This window comes from Rhipicephalus sanguineus, chromosome 2 (assembly GCF_013339695.2).
Source record: "Rhipicephalus sanguineus isolate Rsan-2018 chromosome 2, BIME_Rsan_1.4, whole genome shotgun sequence".
Lineage (NCBI taxonomy): Eukaryota > Metazoa > Arthropoda > Arachnida > Ixodida > Ixodidae > Rhipicephalus > Rhipicephalus sanguineus.
In genome coordinates, this window is record NC_051177.1 from 180787103 (window position 1) to 180803445 (window position 16343).

At 45.8% G+C, this 16343-nt stretch overlaps 1 protein-coding gene across 2 annotated transcripts in view; it reads left to right on the forward strand.

Moving 5' to 3' along the window:
- Positions 1 to 15978, forward strand: part of LOC119383891 (uncharacterized) — a 58093-nt gene extending 42115 nt beyond the window's left edge. For both annotated transcript variants that reach the window (XM_049412704.1, XM_049412703.1), the window contains exons 6-7: positions 11511 to 11864; positions 13086 to 15978. In XM_049412704.1, coding sequence (XP_049268661.1) covers positions 11511 to 11725 — 215 coding nt within the window. In that variant the 3' untranslated portion in view covers positions 11726 to 11864; positions 13086 to 15978. The remainder of the gene's footprint in view (positions 1 to 11510; positions 11865 to 13085) is intronic.
- Positions 15979 to 16343: the final 365 nt, after the last annotated feature.

Here is a 16343-nt window from a genome sequence, read left to right on the forward strand (position 1 = left end):
AAAAAACGTGATCTCTATTTACTCAAGCCTGCTTTTTAATGGCACATTTGTCATAAAGAGAGATTTTATGAAGGTGTCCTTTGCCGTTTGAAGGGCCACTAAACCACCCGGAGGTCGAAACTTAGTTGTGGTGTTGCAGTTGTGCTCGAGTCTACAGTGAACACATAGCCATGAGAATTTTTCGAAATGGGGCCATAATAAGAGTTATGTACATGTTTGATGATCCAAAAGTAGCCCGGCTGGTTTCTCTTTCTTTCGCTAAATACCGTTCATCGGCTCGGCTCTCCTCCTGGCCGAGTGCTCTTCCTCGCATGGCGAGGAGGAAGAGCGGCAAGCACGCATACCTGCGAGTGGACAAACATGTTCGTTTTGTGGATGACATGACCATGCGTGAATGTTGACGTCACGGTGAACGCTGTGGATTAACTATAGAGGCCCAGAGAGGACAGGGGATTGTTTCTTGGAAGTTGTGGTGTGCCTGTTGCTCGTAGCGCTGCTGCGTTTGTCATTATCCGTTGTGACTGCATTCTGAACTGGATGTGTACGTTTACTTGAAACGTTAAAAAATTATTGGAGGTGGTTTAGGGGCCCTTTAAAGGGGGAAGGTGCTCTTTGGGACCAAAGCTTGTAAAAAATAGAAATACATTTTTAGAAAGCTTTTTTTTTTTTTTTTTTTTTTTCAGATTCTGCCACTTTTGGTGCTTAACCTCACTAATTTTCATGTGTTCTAGGACATAATTTTAGCCATAGCGGCCTTTTATGTCGCATCAGTGACGAACAGACTTTTGATTTTTTTGTTTCATTTTTTGTAACCCTACATATATGGGCAAGCTTTTCTCTGCCTTGGAACACTCAATTTTGATCATTTTTGTTGTGCAAATGAAGCTGAACTTTAGAAAGTGCTAAAGGGTGTCAACGATTATTTTCTGCAGTCATGAATGTTTAGAAAAGTTGTGGGGAATTTCAAACTTTGCAACTGTTGTTCTAGAAAAACTAGAACCATAAAACTACACTTGTCGCACTCTGTGGCATGGATAGAATCCAACGACAACATTTGATACGGCAAGATCTCTGCTGCTGGTTCCATAAAAATGTGATAAATGATGTTTTCAGTAATTGCCAATTTTCAAATTATGACACAGTGTACGTTAAAACTGTGTTTATATTCGATATCGGCGCATGAAAATACATAATCGCTAAACTTTCCATCATCCTAGCTTAAATAATAGAACACTTAATGTCGGAGAACCGCTTCCTCCGTTGAGGATAAGGCACACAAGACAAACCTGCTGCAGTCTTTTAGCATATGGCCCGCATGCCAGAACTGTGGTGAGATGTTAATGGTATTTGCCATCTTAACAGTGTAGCTCTGCCTTTATGGTCTTAGCTATCGTGTCTTTCTGGCTGTTGTGTTGTTTTCGGCCGGTTCCTGTGTAGCTCCACTAGGAACCAGTGCACTGGGAACCCCGCTGTTACGTTGTAAGCTGCGCTGATTAGTCATGGAGGGTAGTGCCGACTTTTCATTCAGCTTGGCCTGGATTGACGAAGTGATTAGCCAGACCAAGTGGTGGATGTGACCCCCATGATATGTTTCTGGTCACTTCCAGCAAAAGCACGGCTTTTGAAATGTGTATTTGTTATCCAAACATGGGGATAACAAATACAAATCACTATGACATGTTCTGGCCGTGAAATTGGCTTTGGTGTGCACAATTGGGTGAAAGTAAGACCTTTGAGGCCTTCTTCTGTTGCCAAAAGAGCAGTCAGGTGTATGTGGGCTTGCGTGCAGATACAATTAAACCCCTATATAAAGGAAGTCAGTAAAATTGGCAGTTTACTTTGTCAAATTAAAATTTGGCCTTTTATGCAAAGTACAGTCGCCCAAGAATTTCAGACATTGAAAGCGCCACAAGAATGCTTGGAATAATATGGCAGTTTGAAAAAAAATCAGTCGTTTACATTAAATTTTGTTGAACCCGAGATCCGGCAATGGCGATTTGATGCTGTGTCCGTGAAGTCCCCTTCTCAGCTTCTTCACAGCTGCAAAGGGGATTTCGCAGCTGTGAATCCTTTTGCTCTTTGCGTCGCGCAGAAAGCCAAGGGAATTTCAGGTGGGCTAAGCAAAGCTATGACGCTCGTTCTGCCGACGCTTTCGTCATCAAAATTTCTGGTGTTACCCAGAGTCGTGCGATCAGATGCTGTACTGTTCACCTCACCAAATCATTAGGTTTTACTCAGTCCATTAAATGCACATCATCAAAATCCTTGCACGTTACAAAAGCAATAAAGGTGAAATCTAAGATCGCATGAAAGCATAGGGACAACCTGAATTATGCACCTCTGTTTCTGGTGGCCACGTTTCCATTTTTGCGACATTGCATGCTGAATCGAGCAAGCTATGAGCCGCTCTGGTGTTGCAAATTTCAGCAGCTGCTATTAATTGGTTTAACCCTTTGTAGGTTTGCCTATATTTTTGACACGACGTTCTAAAAACCGGCTGTGGTATATACATATAAAACACAAAGAATTAGTTCAAAAGAAATTTCACCAAAATCAAGCCAGTACTTTGCTGGAAAAAAGTGTGACACACATACCCCACTGACTCATGAAGGTGCCGTCATGCGATCACATGAGCTGGTATCTGGGATGAGACGGCCAAAACAAGTGGCACAGAAGGGCACGTCTCCAGTTGTGCAGAGGAGCGTTGTGAGCACCTCGTATCCAGCAGCAGAACAGCACCTGCACATTCGTCTAGAGCCCTCATAGGGCTGTGGTCTGTTCTTGTGAAGCTTGCTTCACCGCATACACCAACCATTTTTTGTTGATTTTGTTGTCCCTTCTACTGCTGTCGAAACGGGCGAGAACTGATGCTGTCCCTGACTATCTGGCCACTTTTCAAGGGGTATATAATAGCAAGAAAATGATTCCCATGCACCGTTATCCACAATTAGGCTTAGCGAAGAGCGTGACGATTTTGCAAAGGACTTTGTTTCGGTGCAGTTATCAGTCAAGTTACTGCACAAGTCTACAAAAACACATGATAACTGGGAGCTGAAACTGCCTCTCTAGAAAACCAGGAAAAGAGAAAATTACCAGGCATTTTGAGTGACAGCTTTTTTTTTTTTTTTATCTGAACAAAAGGAAAATTCAAAAGCTTCCGTAAAAAATGGAACAAATTTCAACGGCACTGAGGCACTACTGCCACGTTCTGAAACCGCGGTAAAACAGTTTTTCTTGAACTTCCGTAGACTTGGGTAACATAGCAGCCACTTCGCATTGCACTAATTGCGACAGGTGATGTGGGAAACATTTTTCTGCAGAAGGAAAAGTGGGACGCATGTGTCTTGCTGATGCACAGAGGGTTAACAGAAGTCTCACAGGTCAGTTTCATGGCAAAGCATCCACATAATTTTATAAAGCTCGTAGTTGGGCGGCTGGTAACTGCGAGGAGCTCCAAGAAATATTGGTCGGCTGCTCAAAAGTTGTTGTAGCAGTGTACTTTCTGAAGAAACTGTCACTTGCGGTAAGTACACCTGTTAGCTTAAATTTCTCTCACCTGGGAATTTATTCTTTTCTTCACAGAGTCCAGAATAAAACGAATGAATTGAACCTTTATTTCGCAGGAGAGGGAGGCTCTAGGCCGCAGGTTGGGAATAGGTGGGGAAGGGATTGTTGGGTGAACAGCATAAGCACAATAAACAAACATCACTTGGCGTGAATCCATTTGCGGTAGAGGTTCAATGGAGTCGCTCTTGCGCGAGATGGTCGACCTCTTCTACACAACTTGAAACAGGCCACTTATGCTAGCATAGTTCGCAAGTGCTTTTTGTGCTTCATCATTCGACTGTAGTATGTTTCCTAAAGCGCTTATGTCCTCGTGTGGCAAGTGTTGGATGTGTGTTCTTCCTCGCGAGAAAGCTGAGCAAATCCAAATGAGGTGGTGTAAATCTGCTCTGCATAATTGTTGACAGTTTGGGCATCGAGGAGAAGTCTTTGCAATTGCTTGTCTGGGTCTAATTCATTTGTCAATTATATGTGGTGTGTATGCTGCATTGGCTATAACCTTATTCAAAAATATCTCTTGCTGGCGAGTAAATCCGCCCTTGTCGCTTAATAGAGGTACTGGTGTAGCTTCTAATAGCCTTCGTTTACTGTCGGTTTTCAATTTTACACGAACATAATGCAAAAATGCTCTGCTAGGAGAGCCTGCGCGCAGCATTTCTTGGAATAGGCTTTCTTTCTTTTTTTTTTCGAGTTTGGGATCACGGAGAGCGAGCTCCGATATCCCCAAACAAGTGGCGGCACGTTTTCTTTGTCGCCAATTGCGATGGCTTGCAAGATACCAGCCTCGTCAGTTACGACTGTTTCCTAAACAATTGCGACCGCTTGCAAGATAACTGAGAGCTTGTTGCATTTACTGCTACAGTGAAACCTCGGTGATACGATCACAGTTCATACGAATTTCGGGATGATACGAATTTTTCGTTGGTCCCGGCCAAGGCCTATTGGCCTGCAATGTAATGGAGTACGGTTGTTGCGAACCGATTTTCACCCAGCGACGTTCGATACGAACATACACTACCGCCGAGGTACGAAGAGGTGCTGTTCACGCTGTCGCGGAAGACGCGCCAAGCACGTGCGAGTGCGGGAACGCAAGCGTGGGCATGCGCGCCGCACCACCAAATCGTCAGAAGCACGGTGTAAGAAGAAATTTTTGTTACGGTCAGAATAAATGGTCAGAATTCAGAAATGCTACGGTCAGAATTCAGAGACTCGTCACGGCCTCCGAGATTGTGTGCGCGAAATTTTTGAGGCTCTTATGTGCCTTCGTGTGCCTTCGCGTTTAGATTACAGAGTACATTAGCATCATGCTTTTTTCTTCTAACGCGTCGACGCGGGCTGCTGTCGTACTGTGTTTACACGTGCCTGCCTCGTGCATCAGGCATCCTATGAAATGTGTATGAGGACTGAAAGAAGGCGAGGACGGTCTTAGCGAAGGGGTCAGGCCTCACAACGTCAACATGCGCGACCGTCGAGGTCGCATTTGTGCGGGCACCGCCGCAGACCTCCAAAAAAACATCCCCCAACACCTCCGCGATAACAACATCATAACACAGGACCGTGGTTCTGTAATTTTGTGGCCTTGATCCCTCGCTTCAAAGCACTTCTTTTGTTACTTTCGCTGCAGTACTCAGGTGTCATGCTAAAAAGCATACTAAAATTTGGAAGGGGCTGCTGCTGTTGCGGGTCACAACGCACCTAGTTTATTAGTTGAATACGTGCGTAGGGGCTGTATATTTACGAGTGCTGGTAGGATTGCCGACATCTAAAAACTTGAATTAAAATCATTCAGGGTTCTTCCTGATGTTCTTGCGGCCCTGAAAAACAATAAATGAAAATGTACGCCATCTTTCCTTTGTCGCATGGTAATTTTCCATGCTTTCTGGTGATACGAATTTCGGATGATATGAATATTTTTAGTGGTCCCATGAGATTCGTATCACCGAGGTTTCACTGTACCGCCTTTGCTGATACTCGTGCTCGTTACTCGACACGCAGGAATAACTGTCACTGAATCAGCCGCTGACGCAAGGCATGCGCGACGCAGCATACAGAACGACACTGCATTGTGTGCGATGCGATGTGCCAGCGTGGCCAGAGTTTCTGCATGCCAAGCATACGGTCTCTAGCCATGCATCAGTCGCTTACACTCCTGTTCTGCCGCTCTGAAGGCGAGAAGAGCATTGAGGTGCACCCTTTGCATGCAGCAGCAGTGCACGCTCCTTCTTGTGTGGTGCGCCTTTTGAAAAACATGTCCACAAAAAACGCGTGTAAGTCAACCATGTGGCCATGAGCACCAGCAGAAGTAGTTTTGCTTTGTTGCCTTCATCTTCCTTTGCGGTGGCAGTCAGACTTCGTTCTATTGAAATTGCGGGTAAACATTCTTCGTTGTTTGGAAGATTGAAATACATGGTGTTCTATGGACATGGAGATGTACAAATTGAAATACTTCGTTAAATTGACCTTTTCGTTATACAGTCACTGACCGTTTATTCGGACTCTGCGGGAACTACCGTAAAGTCTGAATAATCGGGAGTCCGAAAAAAAAAAGGATTTAGTACCAGAAAAAAGCACCTGTATTGACCCAGCGGCCAGAAAAAACTTGTCAATGCGCGTCTGTACACATGCACGCTAGTCGGCCTGTATTTCAGCCAATGTTTGGCCACTCCTGTGGGTCGGCCATAGCACTCCAACGGCCCACGCTAAATCCGCATTTAATCGCTGTGGTGGGAGGCGCGTTATCACGACAGTCACTGTCCACATGCGCTGGTTCGATTAGCTGACGGATGATCTCATCGCGCAACTTGGCGAAAACTCTCAAGCAACTTCGGATTGAGGTCGGCTGCCTTCCACCCGGTGAATAATTGCTGCATTTTTCGCCATCGTCAGGGCCTTGTAGTTGCCGCGTTTCTTCAGTTTTTACGGCGCACATGGAACGGGCGGCGTTGGAGCAATTTCAGCAAGTCAAGCCTCGCACGCCAAGCAACAAACAAGGGAGTGAGACAAAGCTTGGGACACAGATCAGGCTTAGCCACAGACACATCTGACAACGCAAACCCTCAAACGCGAAAAGGGAACGACGTTGGGCTAGTTGATGTTGCAGCACTTGTGTTGGCGTACTCTCTTTGTACGAGTTAGGATCCGCGTTGTACTCGTACGCGCTGTCATTCACCTCAAACCAAACGCCGCACCGAGCTGATCATAGAGTTAATATACTGACTTAGTCAGTACAGTGAAAGCTCGTTAATTCACACCTCATTAATTCGAAATTTTGGATAATTCGAAATGGTTGCCGCAGTCCGGTCCGCAGTGCATAGGAGACCATGTGTAAAACGATTCGTTAATTCGAACAGAAATTGCCGCCTCTACGGATAATTCGAAGCGCGCGCCGCCGAGCGTCATCATCGTCAAACACTAGTGGAAGCTTTTACGGCCGAACGATAGGTAGCACGACCGGTTTTTTCGAGCTTCAAGTGGCCTCCGAGCAAAGGGCGAGCAAAGTATGGCCTCCGAAATCCAGGGAGCAATTTTTTTTTTTTTCCGTAGCCCTCCCGCTATCTCAGCGCCTGGCGCCACTTGTATACGCGGGACCCGCGGGACGCTGAGGAGTCGGCGGAGTAGTCCTAGCTGTCCTAGGCCGCACCCGGCAGCGTCACTTTGTTCCTCGAGCATGTTGTTCGTTCACGCCGTCAAGCCGTCTTATTCCGCATCGAAGTTGCAAGATGCCGCGGGGAAACTACTGCGCAAAGACTGTCAAGGAGAAGGTGGAGATTTTGCGAGAGGTTGACCAAGGGAACTCGAGCAAATACGAAATTGCGAGGAAGCACTGCATACCTCTGAGCACGTTGTCAACCTACATACGCAACAGGACGGCCATTGAAAACGCCTATGAAGCTGAGGATTTTGGCGCCAGTCGAAAAAGGCTAAGGACAGCGAAGTTCCCGGAACTGGAGTCAGCTTTGATTATCTGGGTTAAAGAAACGAGAGCCCAGAGTATCGCATTGAGCGGCCCTATCATCATGGCCAAGGCAGCCAATTTCGCCCTGCGCTTGGACATTGAAGACTTTGTCGCCTCCGAGGGATGGTTTCATCGTTTAAGGGAGCGGCACAATCTCGTATTCCGCACGTTATCCGGCGAGGCAAAGGAAGTGGACGCCGAAACATGCGCTACTTGGAGAAGCGACACCCTGCAGCAGTACTTGGAAAGCTACTCACCACAGGATGTGTTTAACGCTGACGAGACAGCGTTATTTTTCAAGTTGCAGCCAGACAAGACGATCACCTACAAGGGAGACAGCTGTGCCGGCGGCAAGCGCAGCAAAGAGCGTGTCACTGTTCTGGTCGCCGCAAATATGACCGGTACGGAAAAGGTCCCCCTTTTTGTGATTGGCAAAGCACTCAAGCCACGGTGCTTCAAAAACATTCGGTCACTGCCGACGGAGTACGCCGCAAACAAGAAAGCCTGGATGACAGGTGACCTATTCAGGAAGTGGCTACTGAAATTCGACAGGCGAATGGAACTGGGCGGCAGACGCGTTCTTCTTGTCGTCGACATTGAGCTGAGAGCAACAAAGTTAGTGTTCCTTCCAGCAAATACGACTGCGGCCCTACAGCCAATGGACCAGGGTGTGATAAGGAACATCAAGTGCTTTTATAGGCGTCACATGCTGGAGAGAATGATTTTGTGCGTGGGCGACAGGAAGGACTTCGGCATTACGCTGCTCACTGCCATGCACATGTTGGTGCGCACATGGGAACAGGTGACCGCGACCACAATCGCAAACTGTTTCCGCCACAGTGGATTTGCAGCTGGAAGTGCGCAGGATAGTTGTGACGTCGACGTGGACGGGGCTGAGGAGCTCATGCCAGTGGCATTGCGCGACACTCTTCGGGGCGTACGTTTTGCCGATTATGTTGAAGTTGACACCGGTGCATCGGTGTGTGGTGCCCTGACTGATGAGGACATTATCGCTCAAGTAGCCAGTGCGCAGCCTGTTGCTGAAGAGCCAGAAGGTGAGGAAGACGAAGATGACGAAGCGCCTGTGCGCCCGTCAGCTTCTGCGGTGATGGAGGCACTTAATGTGGCGCGTCTCTTCTTCAGCTTTGAAGAGGGTGAAGAGGATTCCCTGCGCCGCGTCCGCGCGCTGGAACAGAGAGCCGCAGCTGTGGCATTCAGAGAAAAGAAGCAGATGGTCATCACCGACTTTTTTGGCCAATAAATATTTTTCGTGCCCCCACCCCCGAAATCCACCCATTTTTGCTCACTTTCATTATTTCGAATTTTGTTTAATTCGAAATTGCTCAGCGTTCCCGTGGAATTCGAATTAACGAGCTTTTACTGTATATTAATTCTATGGAGCTGATTTCGATCTCGGCTTGGCTTGGCCTGCTGTTGGCCGCAATAGCCGTTCAATGCATACTTGACTGGCTAAAGCCAAAAGGCAACCATTACGTGTAGCTAACAGAGCCTTGGAGATCGGCAATTTCTGCGTGGATTTTGACACTGGCACGATCTACAGCTATCGCCAGTGCAGCATTTCAGTGCTAGCAACCTAGCAAAAATATTGTAAACATTGCTGACAGCTTGTCGTGGCGTTCAATGTTGCACGCAATCTGCCAGCCGGAGTCCGGAAAAATCGAACGGCGCACTGTGGGGCGTCCGAATTTTCGGTCGTGAGTTTACATTACTTCAATGGAACGAGTGGCGGTGCCGCAAAGGTGTCCGAAGGAACGAGCATGTCCAAATTTTCAGTGTCCGAATAAACGGTCGGCGACTTAAGTTCGACGAAGTCACAATATTGAGGTTTAATTGTACATAAGAGCCCCCCCCCCCCCTTTTTTTTTTTGTCAGACAAGGTAACCAGGGGACAACTAAGGCACTGTTCGTTCCATTTAGAAATCTCTGGTGTTTCTAGCCTGTGTCAACTTGCTTTTTTCTTCTCTGCGCACGGCTTACATATGTTTCAACTCTGGTAAGCAGGTGCAGTCCCTACAGTGGAAGGCAAGGCAGTTGTCTCTTCTATTAATGTCATCCTTGTTTCGATATGCACTGCCATATTCAATCATGACTAACCCAACTAGCCCTACACCAGTATGTCTTAAAGGGACAGGAAAGTGAAACAATGAATCTGTTTGACAAATTTTACTGTGAAAACTCTAATGTTGTTAATTTCACCATCATAACTTTAAAGGAGTACTGGCACGAAACTTAAATGTTTTCGGCTTGTTGCTCTGAATAAAAACACGGGTGTCGAGAACCCTAAAAACAGTGTCCTAGTGCTTAAGAATGCACTGAATATCGCCACCATATAAAAAAGCACTTTCGGTTTCGCTATTGACGGAGCGGCTTTGCAGTGATGTGTCAACACAAGTCTGATGTTACGGGAACACTGCAACTCGCGAAATACAAGCGCCAGCTCTGTCATTTGCTGTCAGTCACGCGTGGTTCACGTAAACAACGAAGAGTGCATTGTGGTCCGGCGACTCCAACAGCGATTTCTGCGATTTAGGCTGCATGCAGGACGCAGACACAGACCCAGTGAACTGTGTTGACTTGTCGTGATAATGTCCATTGCAGTGGGACTGGCTTGCAGATGCTGGTGGACGAAAACTTTAAAGGAGCACTGACGCAAAAATTACGCATCTTGTTTTTTTTGTTGCAATAGCTAGCTAACGACCCCCTTATCGCGGCTGGAAAGTTCGTTTGCTTGAGCGTGCGACGGTTAATTATTTAGAGGCTGCTTTATAGCACTCAGTTGCAGTGTCAGTTTCAGAGAGCGCCGAGTGAGGCGCGACCCAGAGTGGCTTTCGTGTGAACATAGCGGGCTACGTGAGCACGCAAGACTGTTTGCACATGAGCGCAGCGTTGACATGAACTCTTTTCAAGGAAGGCTTCCTGGGTGCTCTTATAATCCCCTCTGAGGCGTTGTAAATATGCGTGACCCCCAGAAATGAACTGCCAAGGTGAGGACATCAGCCTTTGTACTACCGTGCAAGTCTGCTCCCTCTTTTCGTTGAAAAGGTCTGCTAGGAGAGAGCGCTCGCAAAGATAGTGGCAGCCACCACTAACTCGGGACGCACGTGACGGTTGGTTGTTTACATGTAAACCAAAGGCGTGTTTTGCGTGTAGTGATGCGACACGCACTTCAAAATTGATTTGAGATATGTTCTAGGCTATACTATCATTGATATTTCGTAGATCATGTGTGTGTCCCCACAAATCATGCTCACAAGTTGTCTTGCCTTCAAAATGTTGTGTCAGTACTCCTTTAAAATCAATGTAAAATATTTTATACGTGTTGTCTAACTCCAGTGTGTAGAGGGAGTTGATAGTGCGCATCATGGAAACAAAAAATGTCCCCTTTGGGGTGCCTCAAAATTGTGTCAGTAATAGAGGAGAAAACCAGGGTCGAAGTGTCATTTTTAAATCTGACGTTGGAAATCTCCGCGTGTGACATCACAGATTTTAAAGTGTATTTTTCGTGTTTCGGCAACCTTTTCCCAACGAAATTTCCTGAAGCTTGGTATGGCCCCGTCAGAGGACAATGTACTTCCTTCTGACTTATTGTAAGTGACATAGGTCCTAGTAGGCACTGTCAAAATTTTTGATGTCATGGCGATCGATGTGAGAACTTCAAGGTGGCGTCGCCACCGACATTTTCTTCTTGCGTGTTTTCTCATTTATCAAGAGTCTTCTCGCGGCAAGTGTGGGGTTTTTTGAATTTTGATAGAGTAATTTACGAATAAGAGAATGAATGAATAAACTTTAATTGATGTCAGCCTGGCAGTTTCTTTCGGGCGGGTTGGGGAGAGAGGGGATTAACCCCTGTCCCGTCCCACCCTCCGTTGATGATGATGGCGCTCCCTTTAAGTAAACCTTGAGTACGTCTTAAGTATGGATTGTATTTGTGATTGGTACCAGGGTGGTAACCCTCAGAAAATGTTGGCAGGCTTGCAGGTTTGCCTAGACGCCACCATTTGTGTGACAGTGCGAGTGCAGACCGACCCTAAGCCACCAGTTGTCCCTTGCGAACCAGTTGTCGAGGATTCTCCCAGACCAGTGAAGGGCTCTCGCAGAGGAGCCAAGGGCTCTCGCAGAGGAGCCAAGGGCTCTCGCAGAGGAGCCAAGGGCTCTCGTAGAAGAGTCGTCAAGCGTAGAAAATGAGGGAGTTGGACTGTGTTCCATTTCCCCTGAACGCCCATCAAGTTACAGCCACCTTGTCATCGGTCCACACCCACTGGCTGGACGAAAGGAGAGGCCTTGTCGGCAGCTGATGGTCCGAGCTGGGATGCTGCGACATGAGGTTTGTGAAGCGTGCTCTGAATTGACCTGCAGTGGAAACTATTTGGTATCTGGTGGAGCTTGCTTTTTCTTTCAATCCCCAAGAGAGACACTAAAGTAAAACACTTACCGTACACCCCTTTTTCAGGGGATAAGGACGGGTCTTTCCTCGCTTGAAACCCAATTCTAACGTGCAGTCTCTTGCACGTTAGAATTGGGTACAAGCTGAAACTGGCCTCCATCGCAGACCATTCTCATTGCCATTATGTGGTGGTAGCAGTTCACTTGTTGCAGGCAACCATGATACCACGTATTTCCCATTTTCTGCATTGGAGGAGTGTGGTGTTGCCTTTGTCATTGTCTTTGTTGAATAAACCTGCACATTGTTTTGCCCTAGATGGTGTATTGCCGAATGGATGCAGCGGCCTTAAAGGGATTGTCTGGAACATTGCAGACATTGTGAACTGTCAGGCTTGTCATGTGTTTGCGCATCTGGAAATCAACAATGATTTTTCCAAGTCAATCGGAGCCTTGTAAACTCTTATTCAGCTTTATTTTTTATGCATGCGAAACTTGCAACACATCACCCGATCAGTGGCAGCTGTTGTAGCGTGACATCACATGGGACTTTGCATGGTACTCTCGAAGCTGTCTGCTCGGTACTTTGTTGCGCAGTTTTGCAGGTCACAATGCCCTCTTTTCTGTGCATTTCAAGTTTTGCACCTTATCGGCAGATATTGCAATAAAGGGCAATAATGTGTATAAAGAAGTAACTTCAGTGTTTCCTTTTTCTTCGTTATAATGAAGTTCAGGGGTGCTAAAGTAGAGGTATGTTTTGTGTTTGTAATCCTGCTGTTGTGTTAGTTGGCGCTTATGTCCCGCTCACCCTGCATAATTTCTGGTCACCGATGAGACCATGACAGAAAAAAATATTCCTCGTCGAACCGGTTAGTCCGAGACAGATTTTTGTCAGTGAGAAAACAGCGCTACTTGTTGTGGGCCTTCCTTTTCTATGTCTCACAATGCTGTGTTCCGATTGGTTTATGACAAGTGATGCTACTCTTTCTCGGCGGTGAAAATCGGTCTTGGACCGATCGGCACAACAACGGCTTTTTTTTTTTTGTGTGTCGTGCGACATGCGCAACGTGTGGCTGATTTGTCTCTGACCGGAAATCTTTCAGGATCAACAGGGCCTTAGGGCTTTAACTTACTTTTGTGTGTGTGTGTGTGTGCATTTTTGCAGATTTCACGCTGGCAGCATCTAGCTCGTGATGTCACTCAACTTGGTCGTTGGGAGGAAGCCTTGCCACCGAACCATACTCTAGTGGACCTGCACAACCACGAGTGCAGTGTGTCGGCATGTGTCTTCGTTGAAAAACTGCAGCGAGCCAAGTTCCAGAGTCGTACACCTCATTGTCCTTGTACGTCGTGGTTGTGGCTTGAGTGACCCTTTACGTCCTGCGTCTGCGACCTGGTCGCAAAGTGGTGTGTGGCCTCCAAGGTGTTCTGCATATGCAGCAGGTGCACTCCTAATCTTCTTCAGACATTGCTGCTTTTGGACAATGTAAGACTGTTCTTGAAAGGGCGCTCATCTTTTTAAGGTAACCAAACAATTATGACAGTTGCCTCGTGCGTGAAATTGTGAATACCTTTCCTGTAGGACTTTCCACGAAACAAGCCTCCTCGGTTTTATTAATTTTAACTTTTTTGTTGTTGTTGCTGTGTCATGTGGTAGTTCATGTGAAACAGTAAGGATAAGGCTTGCTAAACGTAGCCAAGGAAAACATTGAATGAATCTCGAATGCAAGGCTACCCTTCCAGCATTCTCTGAATGTTTTGGCTGAGGCTAGAGTAGGACGCATTTGCAGGGAAAATGGTGATTCAAGTGTTGTCTGTGGCCATGCGGCTGCTTGCTTCTGACAGGAACGTAAATTATGTTTAGATATCGAAACTAGTATTTAGGGCATACAATGCATAGAATATAATAACCAACTCGTGCACATTTGCAGTTTTTTGAGCTTTGCATATAGTACTGTTGCTTCACTAGTTACTTGATCATGTCTTTAGGGCATCCTTGAAACACATGGCCACACATTTGCATGTGAATTGTCACACATATGCACATGCACATATGTGCACAGAACTGGACAACGTGCGGTGTATCTTTCTTAAACCTCTATTGTGCCCTTTGTTCCACCACACAGCCATAGGTTGGGCCACTTCAACCTCGAGACAAATGGACTTCTCTTTCAATGCATACACTTGCTCTCAATGAACAAATAAGCGAAAAGTAATGATACTGCACAGTGAAATCCAGCATGTTCATCTTGCACTAGGTGCTCTTGTGAAAGTGTATCAAGCGGGTTAGATTGAAGGAAAAAATAAACTGAAAAGCGTATACCAAAAGCCTAATGAACCAAATTGAGTAGAGAGAGTTTTCGTATGAGCTAAACTTGAGTGTTTTTAATGCTATGGAAGCTCTACAGCTTGACCTTTCTTGTTCACAGTTGTTTAATAAGTAGTGCTTAACTTTCCGTTCCAGTATTCTTTAGGGGTTGGGGATGCTACATTTCAGGGGCGATTTCTTGTTTGTGATATAGGTCTAAATGAAATCTTCATATTTTGTGTGTTTTGGAATCCTGATTCTAAAAATTTAATTGTGGTATAAGGACATAAGACAAGCAGATTGTAATATACTGTAAAAGCGTTTTGTAAACTCCAATTTTTGTTTGGAGCAAAATCATTTTCTAAATGGAAAACCACAGTACGGTTGTCAGAGTATTGAAACCATATTGAACTTTAATGAATGTCGTAAGTTATGTCATAAGGAATGTTATATAAATCAATGTACCCAACCAACTTGGGCAAGAGCTAAGAGCTCATCAGATTCGCTAGAAAAAAAAAAACTATAATCACATACCGAACGTGATCCAATTTCAAAAAGTTTTGTGGAAAGAATATTGCTTTGAATAGGGGCATATTGTTGCCAGGCTTGGGAGTACGAGCTTTGAGGATGTCTCAACTTAGAAGCGAGAGCTTGGCAGAGTGATGGCCGACACCCCCATGCATGCCCGCAACCGCACACTTTGTCATTCCTGTTCTTGTGGCCGGCAACTGCTCTTGCCAGCCTATTTCGCATCAGTATCGCTACTGCATGGATTCATCAGTCTTGCAATAAAAAAAAAAGGATTACAGTTAAGCCTTAACCCTTTGAGGGTCCAATTTTCTTGCCAAATGCGACCCGCTAGGGTCAATTTTTTTATGGCTGATTTAAATCCTTCAGGTAAATCTATTTCAGAAAAAAGTGTCCTAATTTTTTTAGGGCAGCCATAAAGCAACAAAAAAATTGTTTGTGTTGTTACATACACATGGTCTATTCACGAGTAACAGCAAGATAAAATCTTAAAAAAAAAGAAAGCTAATATGACTGCTAAAAATTATCCGTTGCAATAAATGTCTGTGTAGTCGTACATGTGCAAAATTAAGTGCACGAAGTGGCGTCAAGTGGAAACACTGTGGAAGAAAAGTCCCCTTTGATCAAGTCAGCATAGTCTCGCCGCGCACGCTTTTGAGATGTCACTCACTCATCAACATTTGAGTTTGAACTTGACTCCTCGTAGGATGGACTGGCATCCAATGAATCAGATTCTGATTCAGCATTCGAGTGGTGATTCCTACGCCATTCCTTGCGCATTTCCATAGCGCAAGCAAACTGCGCGAGTGAGCGCACTGAAAAAAAAAAACTATGGTTGTGCACACGTCTGGAAAGCAAAAACAAGTTGGAAACCTATAATAATCCTCTGTCTTATCACCAACGAGACGGAAGCGGTCTTTGCGAGTCCTGTAAAGAGGAAATGCAACCACAGCGGCATCGTTTGTGTCAGTCAGCGCCTGCACAGAAACTGGCGTAACCACGCCCCGGGGAGCAATAAACGAGAGTAACAAAATGGCCACCCCTTGAGAGATTCTAAACCAGACAGCCATCAGTTTTTCGGGCACGAGAAGTGGGAACCACCCGAAGGACAAAACCGAAACTAGCCAGTTTCGGTTTTGTCGAAGAGACAACGAAGAGACACATAGGTGCAAGAAAAAAAATCCCTGTATTTTCGCAATGTGGCAGCACATGCCAAGAGAAATGATCGAAAAATACGCGCTTTTTTAAACATACAAGCGACGAGCGATGACGCACATGTCCATCTTGAAGGTGTTTGCAGAGGACATGCATGCATAGAGTTTCCTAAAATTAACTAGAGGGGACTCTGGCGCTGCGATCGTTCAGCTACCATGGGAATGATGGGTAGTACACAAATTTGCCTAGTCTTCGTGCTTGCGGCTTCAAACGTACTTGTGGCTTTGTTTATTGCTGTGTTTTGGCGCTCGTTTCGGGTAAAAAAATAGACCGTTGTGAACTTCGTGACCAGCTTTGATTTGGTGAGCCTAAGAAAGTTAAAGTGGTGAAGGTGGAACTGCTAACTTTTGCTGAACTTCGTTTTGCGACAAA